Genomic DNA, 19,775 nt, shown 5'->3' on the forward strand with positions numbered 1-19,775 from the left:
AAAAAAAAAAAAACAATTGAAAAAGTTTTCTTCCTTCTTAGTACTCCAGGCTTAAAAGCTTTATGGTTAATTCTACTAAGCAGGGGTCCTCAAACTTTTTAAATAGGGGGCCAATTCACTGTCTCTCAGACCATTGGAGGGTGGGACTGCAGGCCCTGGGACGAGTTGGCTGCCAAGCAGAAAAGGCAGCGGCCACAAAAGCACCTGGCAGGCCAGATAAATGTCCTAGGCGGGTCATAGTTTGAGGATGCCTATTTTAAGGCTTATGTTACTGGTTATGTTATTTAAATTGTTCTGAAACTTTAGAAAAGGTAGAAAACTTTCCAGCTCATACTACTAGGGTAAGAGTAATAATGCCAGCATTGGATAAAGAACTTGTGTGTGTGCATGGACTAATTTCATTTAGAAACAGTGATTTTTATAAGTGCTTTAAAAAGACAGTAAATTAAGTCCAGCAATGAATGTGTTATTAAAAAAAGAGTATCTCTCTGGTGTGGGCTGGTGTTAATGGGGAAGGCTGTGAGTGTGGTGACAACAGGTGTATGAGGATTCTACTTTCCCCTCAGTTTTACTGTGAACCTAAAATTGCTCTGAAAAAAGTAAGTTTATTAATTAACAATACTTTGTGATCAGGTAGAGTTCTCCTCAAAAATGTCACAATGGTTTAATCATTCTAATGTCTAGAAATCTAGCCGCATAATTTACTATGCTAACAAGTTAAGGAGAAAAATGAATACTTAAAATTATAGCAACAGACGCTAAAGGCACTTTTGTTATTTCAGTACCAATTTCTCATGTTAAAACAAACATAAAGGCATAAAAACCAACAAACAAACAACCCTTAAAATAGAACTAGTTCTTGGTAAAAGTAGCAGAAGTAGACAAATGTAGCAGACTTCACGGAGAGCATCCAGCGTGTTGTGGTCAGTGCGTTTACAAAGCGGTGGAAATGGCTAATGTGACAAAGAGCTCAGCAGGCATCAGTTAGGAGAACCATGTGGAAATATGAAAGCATCAACACCCATTATCTAAAGACAACCTGCCCATGGGAAATGAAAAACAGTGACCTGAAAAAAATTCAACTTTCAACTAACAAAGAAAGGCTACCTCAGAATCACAAACAAAGATAATTAGTGGCTTTGTATAAAAGCAGGATTGGCTAACTTTTTCCGTCAAGGGCCAGATAGTAAATATTTCAGGCTTTGTGGGCCCCATACCTTCTTGTCTCTTTTTCTCTCTTGTCCTTCGTAGTTCTTTCTTCATTCCCCTTTCACTTCCCTCTCCTCTCTCTTTTGTTGTTGCTGTTGTTGTTTGAATAGCCCGTGAAAAATATGAACCATTTTTAGCTGCTGACCCTATAAAATAGGCCATGAACTGGATTTGGGCCATGAACATTACTTTGCAGACTCCTGATGCAGAACATAAGTAACCAATTAGGGGGAAACTAGCTTTAGTTTTTGTTTTTGTGGTTTTTTTTTTTTTTTTAATTTGAGACAGAGTCCAAGTCTCAAGCTGTCAGAGTGCTGTGGCATCACAGCTCACAGCAACCTCAAACTCTTGGGCTTAAGCGATTCTCTTGCTTTAGCCTCATGAGTAGCTGGGACTACAGGCGCCCACCACAACGCCCAGCTATTTTTGTTGCCGTCACCATTGCTGTTTTAGCTGGCTAGGGCCGGGTTTGAACCCGCCACCCTCGGTATATGAGGCCGGCACCCTACCCACTGAGCCACAGGCGCCACCGAGGAAACTCCCTCTAAAACAAAAAATAAAGTAGCCAAGGGAGACTTGGATGAGAAATGTGTAGAGTTTATGTGAAGAAAGTTGTATATTTATATTGAGTATCATAAAAAATCTGAGTAAACACCATGAATAAATTCAGATATATCTGAATAAATTTCATATGTGTTATGTTCTTAAATGGAGCTCCCCCATGTTGCAGCATAAAATTATCTGCAGTTGCTTTCAGTTATCAACTGTCAAAAGTAAACTGTCCTCAAAATAATCCAAAAATTGAGTGCAATTCTAATTCAAATCACGGCAGAATTTTTTATGTGATCCATTTATTTATAAAAATTATTTGCAAGAGAACAGTAGCTAAGAAAAGTTTGAAAAAACTTTGAAGGAGTCTTCTATAAAATGCAGCTGTTCATAAGACAATATAGTATTGGCACAAGAATAGGCAAATCAGGCTTGGCGCCTGTGGCTCAAGTGGCTAAGGCGCCAGCCACATACACCTAAGGTGGCGGGTTTGAATCCAGCCCAGGCCCACCAAACAATGATGGCTGCGACCAAAAAATAGCCGGGCGTTGTGGCGGGCGCCTGTGATCCCAGCTACTTGGGAGACGGAGGCAGGAGATTCGCTTGAGCCCAGGAATTGGAGGTTGCTGTGAGCTTTGATGCCACCAGCTCTCTACCCAGGGGGACAGCTTGAGGCTCTGTCTCAAAAAAAAAAAAAAAAAATGTAAAGAATAGGCAAATCAGTGGGAACAGAGAAAGGATATACATTTTTGAAATTCAGTGTAATTTTCCTGAAGTCATGCTTTTTCTTTAGTATATAGTTGGTTTCCTAAAAATTATTTTCTATGATTTTCTTTCTGTATTCAGGTATAAGTGTGCTAGCAGAGTGTTTGGACTGTCCTGAACTGAAAGCAACTGCAGACGATTTTATTCATCAGCATTTCACTGAAGTTTACAAAACTGATGAATTTCTACAACTTGATGTCAAGCGAGTGACACATCTTCTCAACCAGGACACTCTGACTGTGAGAGCAGAGGATCAGGTGACTAACTTACTGCCTCATATTTTTCTTAGTAAAAATGTCCTTATTGATTTCTTATACCTTGCGTTTGGATACATGATAAGGGATAGAGTCATATTTGGAGAGAATGTGTTCTTTACAAAACACAGTATTCCCAAGTCTGTTTCATAGGAAAAGTTGAGTCCTGGGTTCTTAGAGGGCTGGCTCTTTGAGGCAGAGACCACTTGATAGAGGCAAAAAATTTCAGATGCCATGGTAAGCAGAACAATGTTTACCCCCAAGATGCCCACATCCTAATCCCCCAAACCTGTGAATATGTTACCTTTACATGGCAAACAGGACTCTGCAAATGTGCTTAAGGATCTGGAGATGGGATTATGAGGCAAGTCCGGTTTACGTAACCCTAAGGGTCCTTAAATGAGGAAGAAAGCTGCAAAAGGAGGCAAGGTCAGAGTGATCCAATGTTAGACCTGACTGGCCATTGCTGGCTTTGAAAGTAGAAGGAGACCACAAACCAAGGAATGCAAATAGCTGTTAGATGCTGGAAAAGGCAAGGACATGGTTTCTGCTATGGCACCTCCAAGTAGACATCTTGATTTTAGCTCATTGTGACCAGTTTTGGACGCTGACCTCCAGAACCATCAAATAAACTGTCAGAGGTGTGGGCTGGGTGGCAAGCATTTGGGAGCTGGGTCGGGGAATACTTTGATATGCAGACTCAATCTCTATTCTCAGCACCATATCCTCCTCTGTATTTTGAAGCCACTCAGTTCGTGGTAATTTGTTATAGCAATATGAGGAAACTAATTAGGCATTATACGATCATGTACTTTGAGTTACTTCTGTTATAAAGATAGAAAATTTGAACTAAGCCACATTCTTTTTCCTTGCCTTCTTTGTGGCCTAAAGGACTATCAGTTTGCAAATTGGCAGGTTGGAACTGGAGAACCTAATGAGACCCCCCCCAAAAAAAAATCAATTCTGTCATCAAAATTAACTCATATGCTGTATGGAAAAGGAAGTAGTAATTAACTTTAGCCTGGAAGAACCTGACAAACACCTACCTACAGGTGGTAATGGTTAACATTCTCAGTGATGAGTCGTGTGCTGTCATGCACACTTGATACAGTGAGACTGGGACATCCCATGTATGATTGTCCTCTCGAGAAACCGTAACCCCAGTCTAATGAGTAAGATATCAAACAAATCCAAATTGAGGGACATTTGACAAAATATCTGACCAGGTATCCTTTATGGGATCTTAGAAAAATAGCATGAGATAAAAACTAAAGAGCTCCCCCCACTGGCCCCCAATAAAGAGTATAGACTTTAGTTAATTTATCAGTATTGCATCATTAGTTGTGACAAATGTATCATACTAAAGTAACCCCTTAACAGGATGCCAGGTACGTGAGAACTCTGCACTGTGTTTGCAACTTTTCCGTAAGTCTTCAACTATTCTAAAATTAACAGTCTATTTTAAAACACCCATTCCCACAAAAGATTAACTTGTAGGGAGACGAGAATTTGGGCCTTATTAACACCACCCCAAAATTAGCTCATTTAGCTCAAACATGTGTCAGTGTGGTAGATATGTGTGTATTTGAAATAATAGGTGTGTTTTCAGTGTTTTTAAACTTAATTATTTGTAAATTAAATGTTAATGAACTTGGACTTGTTCAGCATAGTTAAGTGAATGCTACAGTGTTATATTTTGGATAACAGTTCTTACAGAAAGTTAATCCTGTAATTAACTTTCAAAGTATGGAATTTTTCTTCTTAAAGTTTCTAGAAAACAGTTAAGTCTGTCATTCATAATGCAGGAATAAAAGATTGAAATAAAATCACAGGTGACCTTCGTATCTCCTGGAATGGAAAGCCTTTTTAGCAATTAACCTCTGCTCCTACATATGTTCATATATGTGTAGGAAACTTGTGTCGACCAGTAGATTCTTTTTGGTACAATGTATGTCTTTTTCTAAAAAGGAAACTGTTATTTTGTTTTAAAAAGTTATAAATTCAGCATTCTCCCTGTCATTTCAATTACAGTATATAGTAGTAGTTCTAAAAAAAAAACATTACCTACAAAACTCACTAGAACAGTCTGTAAACCAGGGGTCCTCAAACTTTTTAAACAGGGGGCCAGTTCACTACCCCTCAGATCGTTGGAGGGCCAGACTGCGGCCCCCAGGACGAGTTGGCTGCTAAGCAGGACAGGCAGCAGCGGAAAAAACAGCCGGTGGGCCGGATAAATGTCCTAGGCGGGCCGTAGTTTGAGGATGCCTCAGCAGTTTGTAAACTGTTCTGAAGTACAGGCAAATGTTCAAGGACGAAAGCAAATATCTGAATAAAACATTTGGAATAAGTGGTTGTTTCCTTACAAGATTCTCTCCCTTCAGTGTGAGAGTAAACATAGGTAATTGGAAATGTTTCCGCCATCTAAGAATTTTACTATGCTGTTTTTCCCCCTTAGGTTTATGATGCTGCAGTCAGGTGGCTGAAATACGATGAACCTAATCGCCAGCCATTTATGGTTGATATCCTTGCTAAAGTCAGGTTTCCTCTTATATCAAAGAATTTCTTAAGTAAAACGGTACAAGCTGAACCACTTATTCAAGACAATCCTGAATGCCTTAAGATGGTGATAAGTAAGTTGCCTTAAAATCCATTTATAACCTGATCATGTAGGCAGTTTGTTATGGGCTTAAAATCCTATTTAGCATGAATCAGATTTAGTAAGTCAGAAACATTCAAGAATCTGCTCGTATAGATAATTAATCTCTTGAGTTCCCCAACTGTATACCTAGAGAGGACTTGGCCTCAGCCCTTATTTTAAAAGTATACATTAGTATGTGAGGGGAGGTAAAAATTACTTATGCTTTTTCTATTTCCGTGTAAAATAGCTTTCATGGGCAGCACCTGTGGCTCAAAGGAGTAGGGCGCCAGCCCCATATACCGGAGGTGGCAGGTTCAAACCTGGCCCTAGCAAAAAACTGCAAAATAAATAAACAAATAAATAAAAATAGCTTTCATGTATTTCTTTTCCAGTGTTTCCTTTTTTATTTTACTTAGCCAACTAGTGTAATATGACCACACTTTCTTTTTTAAATAGCTTTCTTTCTTTTTTTTCTTTTCTTTTGCAAAAAACTGGAGCTAAAAATTGCTACTTCTTTTTCATTTGTTTAGATTTAGCGAAGTTATATTCCTGCAGACTCTTCACAGGCTCTTGAATTCCCATTGACCTTAATCAAACCAAACACCATATCTATACATATGGGTATGTATAGATGGGGAGGGTTGCATTATAGATTTCCATTTATATATGATGAGCCAGAAGGCCTCTTATAAAAGGTAACTAGAACCTACTTGAAACTTAAGTTATTTTTGGTACCTCATCTGGATGTTACATTTAAGGCATAAAGTTAAGGAAACAGATAAAAGAGAAATGAGCACTTTCACTCCTATGCTTTCCTTCTCAAGAGTGGTAATAAGTTGAGAGTCCTAATTATTAGATCTCTTATTCCTTGATTTTAAAATGTAAAATTTCCTTTAGACTTATCACATAGCTACCAGGTAGTAGTATGTGGTTTTAGGGAAGTCGACCCAATGTTATCCCCACTTTGGAAAAATATTATGCTATAGCCATCCAATAAAATGCTCTATACTTACTAAAAATATTTTTTCATGAATATTTATTATGGAAATTTTTTGTAAGTGGCAAAAGCATTACACAGTGTATAGTAGATTAAAAAAAAAAAGACAAGGAGTAAAAGAAGATGTGAGGCAAGGACATGTCCTTATGAATGGTAACATTCAATGGGTGGAAGAAGAAAATTAGGAAAGGCAAATTCCTGTACTTGCAGCTACTTGAGAGCTACTTGAAGCAAAGGCTGGTGTCTTGAAAACCAAGAGAAAGGTGTTAAGGAGGTAAAATAGGACAGCACCCCATAGCTTAGTTGGCAGGGCACCAGCCACATACACCTAGGGTGGCAGGTTCGAACCCAGCCCAGGCCTGCTAAGCAACAATGACAACTGCAAACAAAAAATAGCCAGGCATTGTGGTGGGCGCCTATAGTCCCAGCTCCTTGGGAAGCTGAGGCAAGAGAATCGCTTAAGCCCAAGAGTTGAGGTTGCTGTGAGTTGTGATGCCATGGCACTCTGCCAGGGCGACAGCTTGAGACTCCATCTCAAAAATAAAAAAAGGAGGAGAAGGAGGTAGAGTACCAGTGGCCTTTAGTCTAAGTGCGGAGATGAGAGAAAATCAGGACCAAAAAAATGCTTATTGATCAGAGCTTTCATCTTTTAGATGTCATACATGTTAATATCAGAGTTTTTGTTACGCTTTCATTCCCAAACTATGTTATTTTTCTGGCCTTACAGTTTCGTTGGGTAGAGAGCTAGTCCGATTTCTTCATACATGGTGTAGTTGATGAGACTAACCAGTTTGGGGCAGTCTAATATTTAGTTCTTTTGTGGATTCTAAATTGATTTAGAAATAGGATAGCAAGATTATTCCAGAAATTCAAGTGTGGGGATTAGCTGCCTCAGCAGGAAACTTTGCTGTTTATTTTTAACTTACTAGATTTATCACATGTTTTTCTTTTTTCTCTCTTTAAAATGAAGATTAGTGGATCGTTCTATAACTCCTTGACTAAGCACAAGCAGCCGAAAGGCTCCCAAGCTTTGGAGTCTAGGCAAAAACTAATTGGGGAAAGGAGTCCTCCAGCCCCCTTCCTTAGATCACCATTTGTCTTTCCTATTGTCTGATTTCATTGGCTTTTCAGAGTAGAAGAAAAGCAGAAAAGATAATCAAAAAATAGAGTAAAACTAAGCTAAAAAAATTTACATCTAAAAGAAGATATGTCACAAAAAAAGAAATACACAGGCAAAGCCACCACAAAGGCCAGGGCAACTTCTAACTCAAAATTGGTAAAATTTTACTCTGGAAGGAATAACTCTCAAAGTAGTAAGCCTGAGAAACAAGCAGCTCCTCAGGGAAAGGTGCCAAAGTATATACAGCCCCATTCTTGGGGAGGAAAAAAAGCCTGTCAGTGAAGGCATCACAGCTCATGTTTCCTCCTGGGAAGTCATCACAGTTGGACACAGTCAGCCCAGTGGCCTCTTAGCTAGAAACAGTTCCCTCCTGTCTCTTTACTGTCTTTGCCTTGTGGGAATATTGTGTTGATAGACTGCACAGTCTACTTTAGGCCTGTGCAGAGCCCTCCTAGGGGAGTGGCTGTCAAACCCAGAATTTCTGATTCAGACGATCAGGGCTAGTGTTCAATAATTTTTATTTCCAAGTGATGCTGATGCTGCTGATTATGGTTCACACTTTAGGAACCACCCATGGGCTAAATATGGCCTTGAGCTAAAAGCAGCTTTTACATTTGCCAGGGATTGTTAAAAAACCTAATATTCCATAGAATCATATGCTGCTGCAAAGCCTAAAGTATTTACTGTCTAACTCTTTACAGAAAGTGTTTGTGGGCCCCTCTGACCTAGAGCATGCGCCAGAGCCTGGGCCTCTGAGGTGTCCGTCTCTTCTAATGCAAAAATGCTTTTATTCAAATTCAGAAATGTAAGGAAATAATAAATATTGGTAATGACTTTCATCCAGAAACAAACTGTTCTCCAAAGATGTGTCTTCCCTGTCTTTCCCATTTTAAAGGGCTAAGACCAGCCTCATGTACGGAAATATTTTGTATATGTTAAAAGATTTTTTGCACTGGGTGGCGCCTGTAGCTCAGTGGGCAGGATGCTGGCCACATACACTGAGGCTGGCGGGTTCAAACCCAGCCCAGGCCACCTAAACAACAATGACAACCGCAACAAAAAAATAGATGGGCATTGTGGCAGGAACTGGGGAGGCTGAGGCAAGAGAATCGCTTAAGCCCAAGAGTTTAACACTGCTGTGAGATGTGACACCATGGCACTCTACCAAGGGCGACATAGACTTTCTCAAAAAAAAAAAAAAAAGATTTTTTGCATTATTTTATCTTTAGATCAATACTGTATATCACGCATAATTCAAAAAGGTATTATATGGGTACATAGTGAAAAGTCAGTCTCTCTGATATCCCTGTTCACCACCCCCTCATTCCCTCACCCAGGAGGTTACTGTTATTACCTTGTATGTCCTTCCAAAGGTAGTGTTGAGACTGTGCACACACAGTGACTTATATGTACATGTATAAATTATATGTATAAAATGCGTATGTAAGCATAAAATGTACATTTTTTGTTGTTGTTGCAGCCATTATTGTTGTTTGGCGGGTCCGGGCTGGATTCTAACCTGCCACCTTAGGTGTATGTGGCTGGCGTCTTAGCCGCTTGAGCCACAGGCGCCGAGCCAAAAAAATGTACATTTTTAATACAAAGAGTGTTACATTCTATGTACTGTTTTATGGTTTGCTTTTTTCCATTCCATATAATTTCATGGAGATCATTCCATGAACACATACTAAACTTTCTCATTCTTTGCAGCCATATATAATATTCCATTGTATATACACACCATAATTTTTAACCACTTCCCCAGCAGTGAACTTTATAAACTCTTAGAAAGGGAATTCCTGGGTTAGAGAGTGTGTACATGTGATTTTTGTGGATTGTACTGTATCACCCTCCAGATGATAGTAACCATCCATGCTGTCTCACCTGCATACTTAACACATCCTGTGCTCCAGATAGTTTGATCTTGGCCAACCTGAGATGTGAAAAAAGTATGGTTTTAATTTGTATTTTTCTATTGAGAGCAGTTGAGCATCTTTTCATGTGTTTAAGTTGTTTGTAGTTCTTTTTCTATGAACTATATTGAAATACTTCATCTAATTTTGTCTTAAGTATCTAGTTTTAATCTTATTAATAGAATTAATAGAATGTCTTCTTATAATTTTCTTTTGCACTGTTTATAAATACTTTCCTAGCTAGTCATTGTCTTTTTTTTTTTTTTTTTTTTCCCTTTTTTGGCGGGAGCCGGGTTTGAACCCACCACCTCTAATATATATGGCTGGCGCCCTACTCCTTTGAGCTATAGGTGCTGCCCTAGTCATTGTCTTTTGATTTTGTCTTTTTGCCATTCACTAAGTTAACTTAAACTTTTATATATTTACATCTGAACTTTTTTTTTTTTTTTTTTGAGACAGAGCCTCAAGCTGTCGTCCTGGGTAGAGTGCTGTGGCATCACAACTCACAGCAACCTCTAACTCAAGCAAGTCTCCTGCCTCCACCTCCCAAGTAGCTGGGACTACAGGCACCCGCCACAATGCCCAGCTATTTTTTGGTTGCAGCCGTCATTGTTGTTTGGCGGGCCGGGGCTGGATTCGAACCCGCCAGCTCAGGTGTATGTGGCTGACGCCTTAGCCACTTGAGCCATAGGCACCGAGCCATCTGAACATTTTTTCATTGCTTCTTTGTTTTTTGTCACTCCTAGGCTTCCCTATGTGAACCTGATTTTTTTTCTTTATTTTTTTTTTTGAGACAGAGTTTCACTATGTCACCCTGGGTAGAGTGCTGTGGTGGTCAACAGCTCATAGCTACCTCAAACTCCTGGGCTTAAGCCATTCTCTTGCCTCAGCCTCCCAAGTAGCTGGGACTACAGATGGCGACCACAACGCCCAGCTATTTTATTTTTTTGTTGTTACAGGTGTTTAGCTGGCCCCGGCCAGGTTCAAACCCTCTACCCTCTGTGTATTATGGCTATGTCCGTGCTACAGGTGCCGAGCCTGGACCTGATTTTTTAAAGCTATCCTATCTTTATTTTAGTGCATTTATGAGATTTTTTCATATTTAAATTTTTATTGATTTGGAATTTGGAGCAAAATATTAAGTGGGGGCAGAATTTTTTCTCCATTTTTATTGTCTACCAGTAGTAAACAATCTACCTTTCCCACTGATTTTGATTAAGTGGCCCTTAACAAAATTAAGGAATTGCTGATGTAAAATGGTCACAGTAATTCTGAATCCTTAATGCATTTTAGTCATCTAATACAGTGCTCATCAAAGTTGTATGTACATGCAAATTAACTTGAATACACAGATCCTAATGCAGTAGGTCTAGGGTATGGTCTGGGATTCAGAATTTCTAACAAACTTCCAGATGCTGAAGCTTCTGGTCATTGAACTATATTGAAAGAGGTAAGGATTTAAGATGCCCTTTAAAATACCATGCCTAGGCCCTACCACCAGAGGTTTTGATTTAATTGGTCTAATCAGGGGTGGGAAACCTACTGCCTTCTGATTGTTCTTTTTTTAAGCATCAAAGTAGGCAAGAAAGCTTCATCTTTCTCTGGTGCACCCCTTTTTATAGATTTGTTCTGTAAAATTTGGATTCAGTCCAAAAGCTACACTTAACCTGGAAAGCCACGAGTTGCCATAAGGCTGCAGATTCCCTACCCCTAGGTGATTCTAATGTGCAGTTAAGATTGAGAACTGCTGGGTTAGGAAATAATAATGTAATTATTATTTTCGCAGTTATTGCTTAAGGAGCCAGATAATTGACTGGCACAGAGTAAATGGGTGAGGCATTCTTATAAAAATGGTGATTGCTGAGAATAATCTATTGATGAGGACTCAGGGCCTTCTACGTTTTTCTTGCCTCTTCCCTCTCACTTTCCTTGAATGCTATAAAAGGATGATAGAAGAAAATTATAGAAATTAACGTACTGTTATGTCTGGGTATTTCCTTTTCAAAGCACTGCATTTGTGTCTGAAGTTCTTGAGGAGTTGCCGTGTATTTTTCTACAGGCGGGATGAGGTATCATCTACTGTCTCCCGAGGATCGAGAGGAACTTGTAGATGGCACAAGGCCTAGAAGAAAGAAGCATGACTACCGCATAGCCCTATTTGGAGGCTCCCAGCCACAGTCTTGTAGATACTTTAACCCAAAGGTAACCACTTTTTGTTCTTTTTATTCTTTTGTTTTTTAAATCACGGAGCACATAGACACTCACCTACTACCAATAGTAATGACTGATGCCTTTAGAGATGTTAGTTTATGGTGTTCTTTCACATACTTTGTGAGATTTATAAGTTATCTTCATTTTACAGATTAAGGTAATTGAGGCTTAGTCAGATTTCAAATGTTTCCATAATTGCTTGGCAGTGCCGCACAATAACCAAAAGAATAAATGAATTCTCCTATCTTACCTTTTTTTGTTAGCAACTTCTTGCATTTATACCAACAACTCGCTTTCATTAAGTACCATTTTTTTTTTTTTTTGAGACGGAGCCTCAAGCTATCCCCGCTGGGTAGAGTGCCATGGCATCACACTCATAGCAACCTCCAACTCCTGGGCTCAAGCGAGTCTCCTGCCTCAGCCTCCCAAGTAGCTGGGACTACAGGAGCCCGCCACAGCGCCCGGCTATTTTTTGGTTGCAGCCGTCATTGTTGTTTGGCGGGTCTGGGGTGGATTTGAACCTGCCACCTTAGGTGTATGTGGCTGGTGCCTTAGCCGCTTGAGCCACAGGCGCCGAGCCTTAAGTACCATTTTCAATGAAAATCTGCTTCTGGGCTCGGCGCCTGTGGCTCAAGTGGCTAAGGCACCAACCACATATACCTGAGCTGGTGGGTTTGAATACAGCCGGGCCCACCAAACAACAATGACGGCTGCAACAACAACAAAAATAGCCAGGTGTTGTGGTGGGCGTCACCTACTTGGGAAGCTGAGACAGGAGAATCGCTTGAGCCCAGGAATTGGAGGTTGCTGTAAGCTGTGACACCACAGCACTCTACCGAGGGTGACAGCTTGAGGCTCTGTGTCAAAAAAAAAAAAGAAAATCTGCTTCTGGGGGATATGGGTTTTTTCTTTAGTAGTTATGTTTTAATATAAAATAACATATAGGCATTCTAGAGAATTTGGAAAACCTAGAAAAATCACCCATAAAAAGATAAAATTATCTTTAATCCAACCATGTAGATATGATCACTAATTTCAGTGTGCTTTCCATTACATACTATGCTAACTACACCAGGATGGCTTGAGTCATAGGTCTAGGAATAAAATTTTTTTTAAGTAGATTATTAATTAAAACCTTTAGAGAATTGACTCATACTTCTGTTCCTTGTTTCTTAGACCTAGGTGTTTTGGTTAGGGAAGAAAAAAAAATCATATTTTTCTGGTACGACTTTGTATTTCTGGGGCAGAGAAAATGCCACAATTCTAAAAGATAAACCCCAATCTTGTAAGGTAGTATCCATAACCAAGGCTGAATCTCAGCATATAATGGTCTCTTTAATCATTTTATAAACACATTTTTGTTTAATGACAGATACTGGATGAAACCAGAGCAAAGCATGGTTGACATTAGTATGTAACTTCCTTATGAACTGGGTCCCTGAAGGCAGTCTATGTAATAATGTTGTAGTGATATAGAAGGCATTTGTAAACACATGTGGTGGTGTTGTCAAGAGTTCAGAAGACAGAAAAGGCCAATCCAACCAAATCCATGTTAAGTATCAGTCTCAATGGTAAAGCATTGCCCCTTCAACTATGCAAGGGTACCAGTGTATTTCTCTGTTATTAGGTGACTAACTGGCTCCCTCAAAGTATGGTAACAAATCAAGGGCTTAGCATTGCTCAGTATTGCTCGCCAACTGGGCAATGGCCAGTAGTGAGTAGCCACACTGGCTTTACGGAGGGGAAGTCATTAATTTCTATAACTGTTTATGCATCCTCAATGCCACTGTGGTTGCTCATAAGCCCATGGGACAAGCATTGTGTTGACTGTGGAGAGAAGATACAAAGACAGTCTTTTCCGTAAGAGACTTTTTTGCATTTAGGGGTACTCTGATAAGAATTCATGTGGAACACACATTTCTGGAGGCCCACCTACACATTGTCTTTTCTTAAATTGCCTTGTCAGAAGTTTTCCGTTCTTGCTTATTTCAAGTCTGTATCCATCTAGGGTAAACCATTAGCCAGCTGTCCAGGAATTAATAAAACTGACCTTAAGCTTTCCCTCATAAAAGGCATAATGACCAATAAAATGAAGGGCTTAATATTGTGTCAAATCATATTACCTTCTTTCTGCATTGTCCATCAGTACAATTCCTATAGGGGCTGTGATGCTTTCATATATGGTTCCTTATTGGCTAGTGCTATCAAAGGCAAACCAAGCTCTGGTCTCTTGTTTTGTTAGCCAGATATAGAGAGCACCTCCCTGAGGCCATAGTCCTGGTTGAGGGAGGAGACAGTGAAGGGCCATGAGGTAAGGGTTGTGATTGCCTTATTTGTTTATTTTGTGCCATTGGAACCTCCATAAGCCCAGTGTTGTATTTACAGACCACATTATTGGTTGAAGGCATGCTTTCTTTGTGGTTAAGAAGGTCTAGTAGAACTACTCAAGATGAGTTAATGATATGGTCACCTGGTTTCCCTTGGTGTTGGACGTTTGCTGTCTGTCAAAACCTCGTGACCAGCCAGGAATTGTCTTTTGGAAGAGTAGTACCTGCTTAAGGGAGATTGGCCTTGTTCCAGAATCCCAGGCCCTTGCTCTGTGGTTATATTGGGACATACCTCAAGCATCCTGAAGCCTCAGGATCACAGGGTACCCTGAACCACTGAGCCATATAACTGTAGCCTGTCACACTTAGAAAGATTTCTCTAACTCTAGATTTTAGTTATAATGAACAGCTTTTTTGGTTTATCTCATAGAAGTGTGAATAAAAAAGGATACCCACACACAGGATATGTGCCATCTCCGATATGTAGGAGGTGCTTGGAGCAGCAAGCTGTCTTTAATTTCTAAGGGGTTATACCAACATGCTATAGATCAGGGCTTCACAAAAAGGGCCAGAAGTATTTAGAGCTTTGCAGGCCATCCATTCTCTGCTGCAGCTGAACTCTGGCACTGCAGCAGGAAAGCAGCAATAAATAATACATAAACAAGTGGTCTTGGCTGTGCTCCAAAAAACTTTATTTACAAAACCAGATGATGGGCTCGATTTGGTCTTCAGGCCATAGTTTGCCAACCTCTGCCCTAGGAGTGATGGACATCTGAGGACTTTGACGTGATCAGCACTGTATTCTAAGCAAATTGTCTCTTGTCCTGTCCAGCACAAGTTTCACACTAGATAAGAGTATAGGATCCTTTCCATTTCCTGGTCTTTAGAACTGATCTGGGCATCAACACAGGAGAGACCAGTGTGTAACTTTGAGAAGGTGAGGTGGTCCATGGTGCCTACAGTGTATATAATGGCATAGAGCTAGAGTCAAGATCAGCGGTTCTCAACCTGTGGGTCGAGACCCCTCTGTAACAATGTAAATACATTGTGGCATTAGGAAGGTTGAGAACCACGTGTCAAGATCCTTGAGATCAGATAATGACATTATTTTATTTTCCCTATCAGCTGAAAAGAAATTCCATCTGAAGGTCTGGGTAGGTAGTAACAGAGAGATATACCATAGCCACACTGTTAGCTGTAGGCCACTTTTAATGCTTGTATTAATCTGGTCCATTAAGAGGGTCATATCTGGCCCTTGTACAGCAACCAGAGTTACCCGCCTCAGCAGTTCCTTTTCTGCTTTGGTTGAAAAGGAGACCTCGGGCAGCACGTGTGGCTCAGTGAGTAGGGCACCAACCCCATATACTGAGGGTGGCGGGTTCAAACCCGGCCTTGGCCAAACTGCAACAAAAAATAGCTGGGCGTTGTGGCGGGTGCCTGTAGTCCCAGCTACTCGGGAGGCTGAGGCAAGAGAATCGCCTAAGCCCAGGAGTTGGAGGTTGCTGTGAGTTGTGACGCCATGGCACTGTACCAAGGGCGATAAAGTGAGACTCTGTCTCTATTAAAAAAAAAAGAAAGAAAAGGAGACCTCCTACATCTCTTTTTTACCATAATACTTGACACCATAATCCATAGAGCACATGATATACTGCCAGATATATTTAAAAAAAAAAAAAAAAACCCTCTTCAAGGAGGGAGGATCAGGTTAGATTGGTTAATCATCATCGTATTTGGACTGTTCCTATTGGGCTGTTCTTGGCTCATAACATCTATCTCTGATCCATTCCTCCACTTCCAGGATATAGGCTGCTTTCCTACTAAAGATATCTAGCTTCCTTCTCAGTAGAAGATGGATTACTGATAGATAACATGAGAATCCAATAAGCACAATGTCCTCACTGTGCTTAAGAGATTACATCTACATATATCTGTTTCACACCAGATAAGGGTAAGCCATTGACATTTCAGCGACTGTTTTTAGTTTTTTCATGATCCTTTTGAGTTAAGAATAAGAAAATGAAAAACTGGCCGGGCGCAGTGGCTCATGCCTATAATCCTAGCACTCTGGATGCCAAATCAGAAGGATTGTTTGATCTGAGGAGTTCAAGATGAGCCTGAGGAAAGCGAGACTCCTTGTTCCCTAAAAACAAAAAAAAAATGCTGGCATGGTGCATACCTGTAGTCCCAGCTACTTGGGAGGCTGGGGTACAAAGATCACTTGAGCTCAGGCATTTAAGGTTGCTGTGAGCTATGATGATGCCACTGTATTCTAGCCTGGGCAACAGAGACCCTGTCTTTAAAAAAAAAAAAAAAAAAAGAATGAAAAAGAAAACGATAAACTTCAAAACAAGCAAAAACTGAAATCATAGTAATTTACATTGTAATTCTACAAACTGCAGCCTTCAGATGTTAACAATAATTACACCCAGTTTGTTCCCCTTCAAAGCCTAACTGTTGTGTTGATTTGGGCAGTTATAAAGCAATTAAGCCAAGTTTTGGTGGAAAATATTTAAAAATAAAGTAGATGGCTGTTTTCACGTACAGGTGGGCAAAGAATTCTGATTTCATTTAGGAGACCAGGAGCATTGTTTCCAGAATAAGGCAAATGTGGCATGACTTATGACACTTTGTTTGTTTTTAGTCTGTAGTTCTCTAACACTTTCCTTGATTTCTTTTCATTGGCAGTTGAAAAGAGATGCATGTTCTACACCACCCTGGAAATGAGACTGTAACTTCAGAATTCTTACTTGATGTCTTACGTACTCTTATAAATGGCTCATTCTTAATTGCTGTTTTGTATTCTCAACTACAGATTCTTAGACTTTCAGTGGAAAATTTCAAATAATTGAGGAATAAGCTACCAATAAAAACTTCCTTATTCTATCAGTTATTAGAATCCCATTACAGTATTTATTAAGCATTTCTATTGAAAGTGCCAGCCCCTTCCCTTCTTTTTGCTATAAAACTTTATCTTGAATAACTTTCATCACTTAACTGTTATTTGTATATAACAATTGTAATGTAAGTTAACTAGTCCTTATTTCTAATATTAAAATAAAATTAAGGAAGCTGATTTCATTATATATTATTATTATTAATCTTGGATCTCCCAAAAGCAAACATTATTTCATTAACTAATCAAGTAGGCTGCTTATTAAGAAGTACTGTTCAGGAAATGGTTTTCTTTTTCCTTTTTTGATTCTTGAACTTTTCAAAATATTTTCATAAATGTTAAAATGGGTTTGACAATCATTAAATGGGACCCATTAAATGTGTCTCCTAGTCAAAATGGTGATCATTTTTAGTGAATTGTTCTCCTTCAAAGGGGATAATTTAAGCAGTATTACTTAATTCAGTTACTCAGAATTAAGTCAATATTAAGGTGTAAGCTTGTTTATTTAGTTATGTCTTGGATGTCATTGGTGACAGGAGGAAAATATTTGTACTAATTGGTGACAAAAAATTTATAGCAGAAAAAACTTGATGAATATTGACAGAAAAAGAAGTCTCAGGTTGCTATACTGATTTGAAATTGAAATTTTTTTTGTTATGGTCCTTTTATAAAGTCTGCTGAGCCTACCTTTCCCCATCCCGTACCTGTTTTTAAATTTTTGAGTGCTCAGTAATTACCAAAAGCATTACATACTCATATACATTCACATATTCTTGATGTTCTCAAACTATATACCTAGAAATGTCTTATAATAATGAAGCTTAAATAAAAGTTGACACAATTGACCGATTTTATTCAGACTCTTCCTACCAGTGAAATGATGAGCTGAGCACTTAGTACTTTGTAGGGTTCTTGGCTCTCTACTTTCATGTGAAGGAATGGGAGGCTATGCCCTAGAGAAGAGGGGGCTCTGTATATTCCCTGCCAAAAACAAATGTCGTTAAGACTAGCTGGCTGAGGGCCAGAGCCTGTAATTTGCTACGGCAAGAAACCATATGAAGCTGTATTCATAGCCGTATTCATCTCTCAGGATCAGAAGGTTTACCCTAAGTGCATTTTCTTACTTAGAACTCTGAACTACTTCATCACTGGGCTTAGTGCCTGGCCCAGGATGAGTACTCAATTTTGTGAAAAGGAACGAATCAGCATGTTTTTATATAACATTTCTCAGGAAATTATGTCAGTTAGTTTTAAAGGACTCAATCTAAATATAGAGGATCCTAAATCACAAAAAGAAGAAAAAGAAGTTATCTTCAACTCCAACTCAGAACACATTTTCCTATTAGGAAATATCTTATATTAAAGATATCTCAGTACCTTTATCTCATGGTATCATAGCCACTTCCCTCTTAAACACAACTTCACTAAGGAGGAGACAGTCCCACCCTGTGGTCAGGGTAGAAATTGGCAATTATATATTGTGTATGGTTTTAAAAGAGCATATGCATAAAAACAGGTTTTAAAGGAAAACGATGTTACATTACAAAATTGAGACTTTTATTAGAGTTTATCAGTAGTGTTTGCCACCAGAAAAGAATGTTCTAGAGGTGGTACCCAGGACACACATTATGGCTCACACCTATAATCTTAGCACTTTGGGAGTCCGAAGTGGATAGATCCTTGAACTTAGGAGTTCAAGACCAGCCGGAGCAAGAGTGAGACCTGATCTCTACTAAAAATAGAAAACTAGCCAGGCATCATGTCAGGCATCTACTATCTCAGCTACTTGGGAATCTGAGGCAAGAGGATTGTTTGAGGGTGCTGTGAGCTAGGATGATGCCATGGCACTCCACCCAGAGTGACAGAAAAGACTATCTTAAAAATAATAAAAAAGAAGTGGTACCCAGAGGTAGATTCATGAGCACTGCTAAAATGTAAGAAGTACCTACAAAAACAGAATATCCAAAGGAGCAGCAGTCATTGCAGGTGGATTGGACCTCTGGCTGCCAACCCCAGCAGCTGCCATTGCTGGAATGCAAGTGTGTGTCATCAGAAGTTTCCCTAAGTGGCCTTAGCTGACCGTGTCAGTGTGCTCTACACTGGTGCATTGTGGGTATTCCCCACAGTTTGCAGGCAGTTTGTTCAGACAAGTGATCTTCATTCTCATGTAAAGGAGCGATTGGAACACATTTTGAGAGAAATGCTCGGTTGAGTGATCTGCTTTCCTGGCATGTCTTCCAAAAGAGGAATATTGAGAGATTCAGTCTATTTCTTTTCAAGCATCTCCATAACACACTGATATATAGTTTTGTTCTAAACTTAATCTCACAGCCTTTTCCACTGTACCTCGGTGGACCGAAGTTCCCACCTTCAGCGTTTTCTCTTTGTATCAAGTCTATCTGCCAGAAACCTCCCAGTGAAAATACAGCTAACGCTGGGAGGGATGACATCAAATGTGTTCTCCATAAGCCACGCCAGCCTTAGTTATACTACATTAACAGATCAGTTCCCTAAAAAGGGCTGGAGAGAATGGAAGCAGAGCTGCCGTAAGTGGAAAGAGATGAGGAAAATAGGAATATCTGTGAGGTGGTTTAAGGGATTCCAGCCACTGGGGAAGTAGCAATAGCTGGAGGTGGGGGACATGTGAGAGAGGGCGAGTCTAAGAGGTAGGCTGAGGGTAGCTTAGCAGGAAGGAGATAAATCTTCCCCATTTACTGAACTATGTTGCCTGATAATTACTGCTGGCTGCCTTTGGTAATTGTTAACATGATGACCCAGAGGCACATCAAGAGCTGTCATTCGGAACTGTTGAATCATATAGTTAGGTTTACTGTGGATTTTCTTTGAAAACTGGTGATCCAAATATATTAAAGATAACTATACTTAGCTGTTACAAACG

The 19,775-nt window shown here is 39.6% G+C and overlaps 1 protein-coding gene across 2 annotated transcripts in view; it reads left to right on the plus strand.

The window, feature by feature from the left end:
- The window catches only part of KLHL7 (kelch like family member 7), a 75,662-nt gene that overhangs the window by 32,815 nt on the left and 23,072 nt on the right, over positions 1–19,775 (plus strand). For both annotated transcript variants that reach the window (XM_003788497.1, XM_003788498.2), the window contains exons 5-7: positions 2,605–2,780; positions 5,233–5,407; positions 11,505–11,647. In XM_003788497.1, the coding sequence (XP_003788545.1) occupies positions 2,605–2,780; positions 5,233–5,407; positions 11,505–11,647 (494 nt within the window). The remainder of the gene's footprint in view (positions 1–2,604; positions 2,781–5,232; positions 5,408–11,504; positions 11,648–19,775) is intronic.

This window comes from Otolemur garnettii, unplaced genomic scaffold, assembly GCF_000181295.1.
Source record: "Otolemur garnettii isolate 467f Iridium unplaced genomic scaffold, OtoGar3 scaffold00028, whole genome shotgun sequence".
NCBI classification, from domain to species: Eukaryota; Metazoa; Chordata; class Mammalia; order Primates; family Galagidae; genus Otolemur; species Otolemur garnettii.